Source organism: Pelobates fuscus, chromosome 4 (assembly GCF_036172605.1).
Source record: "Pelobates fuscus isolate aPelFus1 chromosome 4, aPelFus1.pri, whole genome shotgun sequence".
Lineage (NCBI taxonomy): Eukaryota > Metazoa > Chordata > Amphibia > Anura > Pelobatidae > Pelobates > Pelobates fuscus.
The window spans coordinates 271,931,879-271,946,809 of NC_086320.1; the positions used below are offsets into that span (position 1 = coordinate 271,931,879).

Sequence of the window (14,931 nt, forward strand, 5' to 3'; positions counted from 1 at the left end):
CAGCTGGGTAGCGAGTCGGGAAAGCGACAGGGCAGCCGGTGGACGAGCCCTGAAGTCTGCGGTAGGTGCTGCTGGAGGGAGACTGCTTGCTTGCTGCAGAATTTTGGCGGGAACGGCTGACAGGAAATGCAGGTAACTATGGTGACAGTCAACACAGCTTGAACAGCAAAGGTAAGTAGGGGGTTAGGATTTATATAGGGTCATAACTCCTCAAATTCAGGCCAAATGGCCTTTCAACATATATATATATATATATATATATATATATATATATATACACACATATATGTACTTGTTTTTCAACTTGTACTTCAATATTTAATAAAAGATCCTCAAGAAAAAACTCACGCTTTTTTTAGCTACTTATAGCTCTGCTGTTTAGCGCTTGGATTGTACAATCTAATAGCTAATATATACACTAGATGTTACATATTGCACTATTATCTGTTTTCTTTGTGTTTTTCTTGAGGATTTTTAATTGTATATTAAACCATTGTTCATGCAAGTTGAAAAACAAGTACATATAAGTGTATATATACACCACACTATAGGGGTACCTTATAACACGTTATCAGCCCTCACTATTTGGTGCAATTTATTACCTACTGTTGTGTTCTAAACTATAAATATAGCATTTATGACATAATATACTTGTGTATATATGCCCCTTGTTTGTGATACACCCAAAGCCTCTCAGACTTTAAGTATGACTGAAAGTCCATAGGAAGATTGATTGCACAAAGGATAACCCACCATTCAAATTTACAAACCTAGAGGTGGAGTAAGAGTCAAGATCACAGGTTTAACATCATGAGTGGGGTGTGGGGTGGATAGAGACATCTGAGGAATCCTAGGTTAGGGTAAAATGCATTATGAAATTTTGGGATACCACGTGTGCAATGGAACTGCAACAGTACTCTCTCAAATGCTAAAAAGTGTGCTATATCCATATGTGTATATGTCAGATCTGGTGTTCGCTGTTTTCTCTCTATTCCTGCAAGTGTGCTGTTATTGTTTTTATTGTTTCCTTAACATATATTGATATACTCATTGCTGTTTGAAATATCATTGTTTAAACTGATATTGTCATGACAGGCTTAATATTATTTTCATTATGTAAAAATTGGAAAACAGAAATTGTAAAACAGTAAAAAGCAAAAATAGTAAAATAATAAACTCATCATTAACACTACTCCATGCTCATTCTTTTCGACCTTTCTGCTACTTTTGACAATGTTGATCATGCCCTCCTTCTTCAAACTCTTCAATCCCTTTGGTCTTTGTGACACTGTCCTCTCGTGGTACTCCTCCTATCTCTCTCAAAGCTTGCTTAGTGTTTCATTTTTTCAATGACACCTCCTCCCCTCCTCCGGTCTCAGTTCGTGTACCCCAAGGATCTGTTCTTGGACCGCTTCTGTTCTCTCTTTATACTGCCTCTTTCGGCAAGCTCATTAATTCATATGGATTCTGTTGGATACTTGTATACCGATGACACCCAGATATATCTCTCCTCCCCTGAACAATCCCCCACTGTCCTACAATGTGTTACCACTTTCCTTTCTTCAATCTCTGCTTGGATGTCCTTCCACTTTCTGAAACTCAATCTCTCTAAAACAGATTTTTTTTTCCTCCTCATAATGCTAAAAATCTTCATTCTCTTTCCCTTCAAGTTGATGGTCCTTGCATCGGTCCACCCTTGCAAGCTTGTTGTTTTTGTGTTATTTTTGATCCTGGCCTCACATTTGCACCTCATATCCAATATGTTGCCAATACCTGTCGATTCCACCTAAAAAACTTTGCCCGACCTTGTTCATGCTATGGAAATGTCTTGTATGGATTACTGTAATTCTCTCCTAGTTGGTCTCCTCAGAAGCCGAATTGACCCGCTACAATCAGTAATGAATGCTGCCACCAGGCTGATCTTTTACACCTGTCGCTCTTCCCATACCTCGCCCATCTTTACACTGGCTTCATGTATCCCATAGGTGTCAGTTTAACCCCTTAAGGACACATGACATGTCATGATTCCCTTTTATTCCAGAAGTTTGGTCCTTAAGGGGTTAAAATGCTATCCCTTTCCTATATAGCCCTTAACAATTCTAACCCCTGTTACATTTCCTCACTGATTCATAGATATGCCACTTCTCTGTCTTTCTGATTTGCCTGTAACCACCTCCTGTCCGCTGCTCGCACCCTTAATGCTAACTCACACTTGCAGGACTTCTCACGGGCAGCTCCTTTCCTTTGGAATGGCCTGCCTGCCTACCCCTATCAGACTCTCCCCTAGTCTTTAATCATTTAAAAAGTCTCTCAAAGCCCATCTGTTCAGAAATGCTGATGGCCTACCAGTGTAACTTTTATGTCACAAATCTGTCTCTTGCTCTCTCCTAAAGAGCCATACTCCACTCTCACCTCTAGTTCTGCTACTGTTCCACCTTGTTTGTTTGCTGTCCAATTTTCTTCCCTATTGTGTTTTTATACCCCACCTCTTCTAGACTGTAAGCTTGTTTGAGCAGGGTTCTTAGCTACATATTGTTGCTTTATCATTTTGTACATGTCTCATTTATTGTTAAATCTCCCCCCATTCAGAATACTGTAAAGCACTGCGAAATAAGTTGGCGCTATATAAATACCAATAATTGTAACATTTACATTTAAAAAAAAATGTACTGCCAAAAATAACCTATACTTTTAACCAAACATTATCAGTCTAACTGATATTAAAATCCACATTCCTAAATGTATATGTATTTATTTTACACATTTTAAATTACCTTTCCCTACTTAGCAATAACAACATTCCTTTTTCTCTATATTCACTTCTTCTCTCTCTCTATTTTTATCCCATTCTTTATTTCCCTTATTTTAAATTCCTCTTTTTCACACTTTCTATACATGTATCAAATTGTGCACAGTGGTTAAGTACTGATTTTATTTGACTGCAAAAGTGTTTTTGGTTTTTTAACCTATCGACCAATCACAATAGGTGTTATGGGTATTTTTCCTCAAAACAATGTATGCACATGTTTTATAAAACACATACTGTTTTATAAGTTCCCACATACAGTAATTAAAAATTATGAAAACTATGAATTGCATCATATTTTCTAAGACATAGATGTGTGCACCAATCATGTTTAAATCACAGCTATTTAAAAACATTCATGATGTATTTAAATTTTCCTATTCAAAATAATATTTGTTTATTTCTAATTTATTTCTAACTCCACAGTAATGCAAATTCTACAGTAACTGACATTTCAAAGGAAAGTGACCTACATATAGGATATAAAAAAGACTGTGTCTCCCAGGTTACCCAAAATATATTTGTAACTCTGTATTTATATTTGTAATAAGCACGTTATGACTACGGATTGATTTTATGGTCTTATACATGAGTTTTCGAGGGAACGCTATAACTCTATAAAACCTCTGTCTGTAAAGATAGACATTATTTTCATTTGCATATTTCAGCAAAGTAGTACTGTTTTGACAGATTTTAATACATCTATCTGATTTTTTTATGTGTCTGTTGCTTCTTTTCTAGTTTTTGAATATATACCAGTTTTTTTGGTGATGCAACAGATTCATCAATCTTTTGGCATTTTTTCTACCAGAAAATGATTCAGTTTCACTTCTTTTTATTTTCCGCCAATCTTAAAGTACTTTTTAGATAATTTTAAGGATAATTTCAGAAATAAGAACAACGTAGAGGCGAAAAATAAAGCACACCTTCCAAATAAGCCCTAAAGTCATAAAATGCAAACCGGGCCTAGAAAACATATGTCCTTATACAGACTGAGGGCATTTCACAACAGAACTTGACTCATTATAAAGAGGAAAACAGGAAATCAACTACTGATATAAGACAGAATTTCAAAGTGGAGAGGCTGCCTTTATAAAAGTGCTGTTGCACAAAACGCATTAGGTTGTTTGTCCCCCCACATGTGTTTGCCTGTATTTTAACACATGGCATGAGACAATTATGTCACTTATACTATATCAGAGTACTTTTCTACATGTAGCAACCTTTGGTTCTTTATTTATATTAAACTCCACACCTAGAAATCAATCAATTGTCTAGCCTCTGCTTGGTTCCATCATAAATGCCTTCATAAAATCTAATTGTGTTCCTCTAGGGCTATGTTTTAACTTTATTCTTTATGGAAACTATGCTTGAAGTTATTTTGGAAAAATCGATAATTCATAAAACCACATTGATTGCACTAATAACCCTTTTCCACGTTATACCCAGCAAATCATATCTCATATTATCCCCTCAAGTATTTTATTTACTCACTAGTCTTTAAAACCCATGTGCTTTTATATTTTAAATAATACCACAATGCATGTGGGCAGTTAGATTTCCAAATCCCCAATTGTATTAAATATAAGCTGTGTTTTAGCATTTGCAAATGTTTTTAGTAGTGAAATAGTAGTATCACATTTTTTTTAGTGTTGGCTATCTTATGATTGGCAGGTTAAAGATGCTCATTAAACTTGAATTCTAGTTGAATTTACTTTATTTTTCAAAAGTATTGCAGTTTTATTTCTAGGGTGTTCTGCCCGTGATCCACCAAGCTACCCTTAAAGGGACACATGGGTAAAATGTCAAAAAACACAAATGCTGATCAAGAATGCAAACATTTTTTTATGGTGATAATCAAAATGCTGCTCTTTCTCAGTATATATATATATATATATATATATATATATATATATATATATATATATATATATAGTAGAGAATGTATGAATATATATATGTATTTATATATATATATATATTTATAAATGTTATATCAATGTATGTCTAACCCTTATGCAATATCATATGTTGTATCGATTACATGTATGTATTTGTTGCACCTATACAACATATATTTTACGCCATAAAGAAAAAAAGCAAAGTAAAAAAGTTTACTGCTGTAATTCTAATGCAAATTTATTTTCAATATTCTTACTAACATTAATTTCCCTCCCAAGACTTTTTTACATCTAAAGGCTGACATATATATGAACTTGATTTGCTTATGACAATATGATCCACGCAAAGGATTCCCAAGGGCTACAGGCTGCCTTGTGGCAGCAGGTAGATTTATCTGATACAGATTTATGTGACAAAAAGATGTCCATATCTCAAATTTCGAATACGTTTTCAGTTGACAGGACATATAGAATGATTTGGCCTTGATCTGCAGGATTAACAATAAGACGTTAACTAAGGGGAGACATATAAGCTCAAGGCAAAGGAATTCAATTTCTGATCCCAGACAAACTGAAATTTTCATGAGAAAGTGCTGAAGGCCCATAAAACTGTGTCATTTCAGAATATGCAGCTGCAAATTCAGTCTTTTGCTTTACAGTTGAAAACTTTGTTAAACTCAAGGGACAGTTCTGCTTTGAGAGAACAAAGACTTATCTTTGATCGAGTGCAATCCATATTAAGTCACCATTCTTCCATGTAGACAAATGTCTGTCTGTCTATCTATCTATCTCTGTATCTATCTATCCGTCTGTATGTCTGTCTTTCTTCCGATCAGGCTGTCAAAATTTAGACTAACATAGAGGAGTTTATCCACTTAAATTCACGCTAGATAGGATAGAATATAACTGTATGAAAATTCATTTGAATTATTTTGGGAACAGCTTGCTCATTGAACTATAGCAAGGGAAAACAAATTAACGGTTGCCTTGAATTACTGAACTTTGGGAAATGTCACAATCAACGCAGCTCAGTTGAATTTCTCTGGAGGTCAAAAGTCAAAAGATGAGAGCTCACTAATCTGCTTGTTGGATGGGGAATTGGGGCCAAGTTGGTCTGAGATGCAATCATCATTTATTTAGAAAATTATCCCTGAAGTCTATTTTCTGATTAGTAGACACCTTGCTGGGAAACAGAACATCATCATTTGTGTTGGCTGTATGCATGCATATGATTGGAAACCTTGCAACTATTTAATTTTGAACTATTAAAGTGCCAGATGGCACTATCTATCAACTTTTCTTATCTGTGTAATGAGCAAGGAAATGTCTGTGCATCAGTTAGAGCTATTCACCATCGGGCAAATGGCTGCCACTAGGTTTCCTCTTAACTATCAAGATATGAGCACATATTTAATTTAGAATATAAAGCTTTAATTTACATTTTAAATTCATTAAATTTATGTTTTTTTTGTAAGCATTAAGGTAGACCTACTGTATAAATGTAACTTCATGTGTTTTATTTTTCAGATAACATAAGGGAAAAATTGGAGATATTTTATATCTGAAGCTTTGTGTTCCTTTGCCTTTTTTTGTTGTTGCAAATATTGAGTTCACCTCCATTCTGTTCACATTTCCTGCTGAAAGTTTAAGACCCAGTCATCATTTTGTACAAAAGAGGTAAAAAATGTTATTGGGAAGAATAATTTTTCAAATTAAGTTATGACAGATACCTTCAGTTGCATCAACATTTAAGAATTGACAAATTCACTTGAATTATGCACTTCACTTGCAAATCAATCACATCCTGTATTTATGTAATGATTAAAACATGCTCCTCTTCCCAACATTACAAGTTTTACTCTTCTGCACATACTCACTTGATAATTGATATATTCATGGTCCTAAGCATTATATGATGATCTCACTCTATATATACAAAACATAGACTGATGGGCTAGATCAGATTTAGAACTGGCACCATCTTTTCTCTCACATTCATTTGATCTTTCAGCATGTTTCAGTTATAACGGAAGAATGGGCTATTTTCACTGTGGGAATTATAGCAGAAAATATACACCTGACTCCACTCCTGATTCCCTGACCCTTCTTCAAAATATTAGACCAATGATCAAAGAAATTATGTTAAGTGTTGTAGCAAAATCATTGCAATTGATTTTTCTTAAGCCTTTTGATTTTTTTTGGTTAGAGAAGACATTCACCACTTTTAAAACAAAGTGATGCCTTTATCTGAAGCAGCAAGTTATGGGTAACTGTGCATACATTGCAGCTTACTTTATTCAATTTGTTAATTAGTCAGCTAGTAGTGTGGCACGCTCTGATAGATCAGTGGTGGTGGAGGTCACTACTGATGGTCCCAAATTTAAGTTATTTTTATGACTAAACAAATTCACTAGACCTCTGCTATGCATTAATGTTTTGCAGTCCTCTGTGATACAGTAAGCCTGAACTTGCAGACTTTCCCTTACTTATGGCATCCAACCATATGAACTTTTTCTTTCTTTAAGGACTATCATGCAGACACTTCTGTATTGAGAAGGCATGGATACAGATCAACACTTGTATAAAGAGAAATACATAATCTAGATCAGCGTTTCTCAAACCAGTTCTCAAGACCCACCAACAGTCCAGTGTTTGTTAGTATCTCCATTGGAATAAAACAGGGAAATACATAAATCCTGGACTGTTGGTGGGCCATGAGGACTGGTTTGAGAACCACTGATCTAGATTGAAAGTTTGTCACATTTTGTATTGTCTTAGTTGTATTTTAACTGTTTGTCTTTTTTGCTTGTACAAATTTTATCTATGTACAGTTCTGCATAATGTATTGGTGATTTATAAATAATAAAACTTATAATAAAAATAATCATATGCTGTGTGAGCACTGTCCATTGGTGCAACTGACATTTTCATCTCTAAAACCAAATAATGAGTTTAACACAAATACATGTGGTAAAAAAATTACTCTGTGACAAATTCCAACCCTCACTCATATTAATTCTTTATCAATACCTGTATTCCATATTTTGGATAGTATGGGTCATCCTGATGCTGGTTGCTGGGCAGGGTACATAGGGAAGACACAGACTGGGATAAAATCTGGAACACTTTTTCTAAAGTGTCCATTAATATCAACGTGCAGGAGCAAACTTATAAGCGTGTGAAACAATTGTATCTTATGTGCAAAACTACCACATATCTATGTTGGAGATTGGTAAGGCAATGAGGAAAATCTGGTCATCGTGTTCTCAACTTAATTAGTGCTGGTAGCCACATGATGGATTTTTTTTTAGAAAACCTTTGGTGGACATCCAGCTTGATGTTTGGGTATTTCTGTCTTCTCAGCTGGGGTCCCTCTCTGCCAAATAAAATGCTAAAATTATAGTTTTGGTGGCAGCAAGGAGTCATCTAAAATTGCAGTGATTACAAGGATCCCCCCTTCTCAATTCTTCCTAGTCTAATCTACAATTCAAGAGATATGTTCATGGACAAACAGTCTGCTGTTATTCATTAAACAACTTTGACCTTTCATAACTATGGGACTAGTTGGTAGCTGTTGTTTCACTAATGTTAGTTGAAATTGGCATTAATTGTTATTATGAAAGTACCACATATTTAATTCAGAATGCATTATTTGTTTTAGATTGCACGTATGTATGAGTTTTAATCTGCAAAGTAAGTCCTGTAATAAATGGTTAACTTTCTCACATGAAAGATTAAAAAAAAAAATAATAATGCATTGGCTGGATAATATATTTTAATAGGAATATATCCTACCTGAAGAGATATCAATTCGGTTCTTCTTTATCTTGGTCATGTTGATATGAACAGTGATTTTTCCTTCAGTTAGGTCAATTTCTAGATTTCCTAGTTCATCATAAAATGTGTTAAAGAGAAGGAGCCCACTTGGATTCCAAGTGCGAAACTGAAAATTCACAGACAACAGATCTTCACCAGGACGCCCTTGGACCTCCAAGAAACTGGTAGCGTTGAAGAAGACTGATACTGAGCGGGATTCCACACAGGTAAAACTAAGATTTGCCTGAAATGAATATAGATTATATTCTGAATAAGCAGATTGCAGAGTTTATTTCCATAAAAAAATATTTAAAATGGCATTGTTTTTGAAGGAAACTGAGACTGAATATGTTTAACTGGAATTTCTACTTCTATATTAAACACTTTGTACAACAATGGGAGAACTTTAATATTCTTTACACTGCATATGTGGTATTGAACATAATACTATATAGTATGTTAGGTAATATAAAATACTATTTACAGTTGCAAGAAAAAGTATGTGAACCCTTTGGAATGATATGGATTTCTGCACAAATTGGTCATACAATGTGATCTGAGTCACAACAATAGACAATCACAGTCTGCTTAAACTAATAACACACAAATAATGAAATGTTGCCATGTTTTTTTTGAACACACCATGTAAACATTCACAGTTCAGGTGGAAAAAGTGTGTGAACCCCTAGACTAATGACATCTCCAAGAGCTAATTGGAGTGAGATGTCAGCCATCTGGAGTCCAATCAATGAGATGAGATTGGAGGTGTTGGTTACAGCTGCCCTGCCCTATAAAAAAAAACACACACCAGTTCTGGGTTTGCTTTTCACAAGAAGCATTGCATGATATGAATGATGCTTCGCACAAAAGAGCTCTCAGAAGACCTACAATTAAGAATTGTTGACTTGCATAAAGCTGGAAAGGGTTATAAAAGTATCTCCAAAAGCCTTGCTGTTCATCAGTCCACGGTAAGACATATTGTCTATAAATGGAGAATGTTCAGCACTGCTGCTACTCTCCCTAGGAGTGGCCGTCCTGTAAAGATGACTGCAAGAGCATAGCGCAGACTGCTCAATGAGGTGAAGAAGAATCCTAGAGTGTCAGCTAAAGACTTACAAAAGTCACTGGCAAATGCTAACATCCCTGTTAGCGAATCTACAATAAGTAAAACACTAAACAAGAATGGATTTCATGGGAGGATACCACAGAGGAAGCCACTGCTGTCCAAACAAAACATTGCTGCATGTTTACAGTCTGCACAAGAGCACCTGGATGTTCCACAGCAGTACTGGCAAAATATTCTGTGGACAGATGAAACCAAAGTTGAGTTGTTTGGAAGAAACACACAACACTGTGTGGCGAAAAAGAGGCACAGCACACCAACATCAAAACCTCATCCCAACTGTGAAGTATGGTGGTGGGGACATCATGGTTTGGGGCTGCTTTGCTGCGTCAGGGCCTGGACGGATTGCTATCATCGAAGGAAAAATTAATTCCCAAGTTTATCCAGACATTTTGCAGGAGAACTTAAGGCCATCCGTCTACCAGCTGAAGCTCAACAGAAGATGGACGTTGCAACAGGACAATGACCCAAAGCATAGAAGTAAATCAACAACAGAATGGCTTAAACAGAAGGAAATACGCCTTCTGAAGTGGCCCAGTCAGAGTCCTGACCTCAACTCGATTGAGATGCTGTAGCATGACCTCAAGAAAGCAATCCACACCAGACATCCCAAGAATCTTGCTGAACTGAAACAGTTCTGTAAAGAGGAATGGTCAAGAATTACTCCTGACCGTTGTGCACGTCTGATCTGCAACTACAGGAAACGTTTGGTTGAAGTTATTGCTGCCAAAGGAGGTTCAACCAGTTATTAAATCCAAGGGTTCACATACTTTTTCCACCTGCACTGTGAATGTTTACATGGTGTGTTCAATAAAAACATGGCAACATTTCATTCTTTGTGTGTGATTAGTTTAAGCAGACTGTGATTGTCTATTGTTGTGACTTAGATGATGATCAGATCACATTTTATGACCAATTTGTGCAGAAATCCATATCATTCCAAAGGGTTCACATATTTTTTCTTGCAACTGTATATATAAATACTTGAAGTCGCAAAGCTACATGAGTAGAGAGGTGCACTCGTCGGTCTTAATCCAAGTGATATCTAGTGATACCAAAATTTGTATTTAAACTTGTAATTTACACTATATTTTTGATCTTGAAAAAGAACCCGAGGGGTCGAAACGTTGATCGGGACGTAATATTTTGATGAATATCATTGCATAAATATCACTTGGATTAAGACCTACGACTGCATATCTCTTCTCATTGGATATATGCAATACGCTGGTTGCACAGAGGCTAAAAAAAAATATATAATTTTTTTATTAATTATTTATTTTTCTTATTTTTCAGTTTATTTTTTTCTCATTATGTTTTTTCCTAAGGGGCAAGCAATCATAATGAAAAACTGTGTATTTAATGCATTATTGCAATAATATAAATACTTAAATCCAACTATATACAACTATTTGTTTTGTATTTAATTCTATGAAACACCATCTGCCAAATATTTGTTGGCAGCTAACCATTCAGTTGAGTAATCATGTCTCTACCGACTCTTAAGCAAGCAAGTGATAACTAAAACAGTTTCTAGCCACACTATAATCTTGCCCTGTTTATTTCCAAGTGAAGGATTGCACATTATTGCAGAGTTTATATCATCAATGAAAGTGCTTCTAAAAATTTAGGAATAGCTGGCTTGCAGCCATCCAAGAATGTTTAATTTTACTTTGGAAATATGGAGTAATTACTGTATAAATTACAGAACCAGCTACTGATACAATTCTGTTGGTGCTTTTTATTGCTCTAAATACAACTATTTTCCTGTCCTTGCTTTACAATAAATGGTATTGCTAGACCATTTCAGTGAGGTTTCATTTATTTGTATATTTTAAGTTGATGTATCAGTAAAATATTTTGCGCTAAATTATGTTTAGAAAAAGGAAAAACGGGCATCTACCATGTAAATAATATATTTTATTGTAAAACACTGTGGAAATTCAATGGGGATTGACAATAGTCATCAAGTCCTTTATCTAACAATGCTATAGCAGACACCATACAATATAATGGACAGTTTATGGTTAAAGATAAACTGCATATGCAAGGAGTGCCTAAAAACAAGTGTATGCGAGAAAACCAGGCTGAATTTACTAAATCTTTATGTACATATGGTGTTATATTGTTAGATGTTTTCCTTTATAAACTGTGTTTAAATTTTTACATATAGATTTTATGTCACATTTTTCCACATTTTTTATTAAAATATAGTAAATTGACATAAGTGAGGACAACAAGTATCAGGTGAATGCATTTTATGTATTCATAACTTAAAGAGGAAACGTAATTTTACTGCAACTCTTGACAGCATTACTTTCCAGCAATTATTTCACCAGTTTGTTACTGCTGTATTTTGGACCTTTATAAAAGACAAATTTACATGGCTGATACCCCCACCTCTTCCTACAACCTCTAAGTGATGTTCTGTAGGGTTATATAATTAAGGGGCTAAGGGGTCCCAAAGCCCTTCAACAAAATATTAACAGATCAAGGGAATGTCATATTCTAATACCCTTTTTAGTAGATGCCCAAATAGTCTGATGTTAGTGCTACACTTAACCCCACCATCATTTAATCCTAGGTTCAGATGACTGGTCATCATTCAACCCTACCTCAAATAGGGTCAAAAGATGACCAGACCCTAAATGACTAACTTTTAAGTACTATACCCTCCCTTTGGCAATTATGGCTCTTAGCCACATGACCTATCCCAAGAACACCCCAAGCCACATGACCTACTCATCCAAGGGAGCTGCCTGGTGACTTGCTTGGTGTTTTGATGCCATTTCACATTAGTCAGGGGGCTATATATATTTTTTTTTATTTTAAATGTATTTATTTAGTTATTTTTGTATTAAATTTTTTTTTAAAACGTACCTCCTCAGGTGGCTCAAGAGTTAAATTCAGAGGTTTTTTTATTTATAGTTTTCTCTACAGAGCTATTTAACAAGTGGTTATTTTTAAGCTAAAGTGATTAGATACATAGCTGAGTAAACAGCAGTTTGATTAAACTTTTGAAAAAGTGACATTCACCCTGATCATCCCACTTTCAGACATTTTATTCTTTTTACTACTTATAATCTGGAGATTCCACTTGACCGCTTGAACCTGAGAAGTCTTGGCATTTAAGTTTTTTATTCATTTTTGCTTTGTGGCACAAAAACCTTACAAATTGTGCAGAGCCATAATACATAACATGTTTATTTTATTAGATATCTTATAATTTAAAGCACTATAAGAAACCTGCGTATTTATGTTATTGTGGAATTTTAAGTAATTTCTTTAAAAAATATTTTCTTTGCAATAACAAGTGAACACATTACAGCAAATGCTGAATAATCCTTTGTAAGTGCAAGTCAATTTTGCACTTACCACATTATAAGGATCCATCTTCCTTCTCCTAGCAAGGTCGGTAATGTTATTTCCATTGTAGTTAATGCTTTCCATACATCCCTTGAAATACTTTTTGCCACTTGAGCTTGGCTTTCCGGAAAATGGCATGCCTCCAAAGGTCATCTGTAAGTACAACAGATAAAAATAAAATAATATGGGCAAGGTTTTACAGAACAGGATAAGTTCATAGAATGAAGTTCACAACATATTTCACGTATTTTGTAATTTTACAACATGACAGGAGGCTTCATATTTTGCATAAACTCTCTTTACTAACTCACATAGCAGTAAAGAAAAGGTGAAAACATTAACCAATCAAAAGAAAGTAGGAGGTATAGTATTCACAGCAATGAGGCTCCTCCCCCTCTTTACTGCTCCATCATCAGACAGGTCAGAGTTTTTGGCTCTTCCCTTTTTCTCTATTTGTATTATATATATATGTGTATTTTATAATACTGTATTTTTATTTATAATATATATGTGTATTTTATAATACTGTATTTTTATTTATATGGTAGTTTCTTTATTTGCCTTATACTTTCTACCTTCATTTCAGCTGCCCCCCTTGGGGCTGCGCTCTTTGGGGAGCCTTTTTTCCCTTTTCTCCTATTTCGTCTCTCGGTCCGCCGGCTTTCTCCGCCGTCGGACCGACTGTCTTTCATATCCACCGAGGGTAACGCTCACCCTCCACCCCCCTTTTCCTCCTCGCGGCTTCTCAGCCGCATTCACTGTACCGCACGGCGGGAAACCGTTTTTTCCCGCTCCTCCGGCGGCCATCTTGGATCTCGCGTCTCGCGAGATCCACGGCCGCCATCTTGGGAGCATTGCGGTCTCCTCATTCCGGCGCCCGTACACACAGTAACCGGACGCGATCAGACAGGGGTCCCCAGGTCAGTCTTATCTAAGATACAGTTACTAACCTGTGCTTGGGGTGCATCCCCATAATTACTTTTGTCAACTGACTTCTGGTGCTTTTGTGCACTGATACTTCTCACAGGGTGAAGCCCTATACTTATTACCGCTGCTATCAGGTGGATTTCGTGCCACCTATATATATTTATGCATATATATACCCAGGGCCGTCTTTAAGGAGGGGCAAACGGGGCAGCTGCCCTGGGCCCAGTTACTCATGGGGGGCCCAAAGCAGCTGCCCCGTGGGCCCCGCTGCCTGCAATATTTTTTTTTATTATTATTATTTTTTTTTATATTTCCCTACCTAATGGGCCTGCGGTGCTAGTATTGCGGCTGCACCGGGGCCCGCACACTAAGGGGGCCCACCGGGTGGCCCATACCCTTAGGGCCACCCAGTGAGCATGTTCCAGCAGGGATCCGGTCGGCGCTGTGGCCCTTTAAGTGACGTCCGCGAATCACTTCCTCCCACCTCACAAACATCGGGCCGCGCGGGAGGCTGCTGAGCCAGGATCCAGTGAGGAGGGGGAGCAAGCAGAGCCAGACTCCCAACTACCCCAGCCAGCACACTGGACCCCAGGGAAGGAAGCCTCTTTCAAAGGTAGGAAACTGAAGAGTGTCTGTCTGTGTGTGTGTCAGTATGTTTGTCTGTGTGTCAGTGTGTGTGTCAGTATGTTTGTCTGTCTGTCAGTATGTGTGTGTGTGTGTCAGTATGTTTGTCTGTGTGTCAGTGTGTATGTCTGTCTGTGTGTCAGTATGTCTGTCTGTCAGTTTGTATGTCTGTGTGTGTGTGTCAGTATGTCTGTCAGTATGTATGTGTCAGTATGTATGTATGTCTGTGTGTGTCAGTATGTATGTATGTCTGTGTGTGTCAGTATGTATGTCTGTCTGTCTGTCAGTATGTATGTATGTCTGTGTGTCAGTATGTATGTATGTCTGTGTGTCAGTATGTATGTATGACCAATCTCGCCACATTGCAT

The 14,931-nt window shown here is 36.4% G+C and overlaps 1 protein-coding gene across 2 annotated transcripts in view; it reads right to left on the reverse strand.

The window, feature by feature from the left end:
* The window catches only part of CNTNAP2 (contactin associated protein 2), a 1,581,556-nt gene that overhangs the window by 817,164 nt on the left and 749,461 nt on the right, over window positions 1-14,931 (reverse strand). For both annotated transcript variants that reach the window (XM_063452116.1, XM_063452115.1), the window contains exons 7-8: window positions 13,022-13,165; window positions 8,503-8,767 (exon numbers count right to left, since the gene is read on the reverse strand). In XM_063452116.1, coding sequence (XP_063308186.1) covers window positions 8,503-8,767; window positions 13,022-13,165 — 409 coding nt within the window. The remainder of the gene's footprint in view (window positions 1-8,502; window positions 8,768-13,021; window positions 13,166-14,931) is intronic.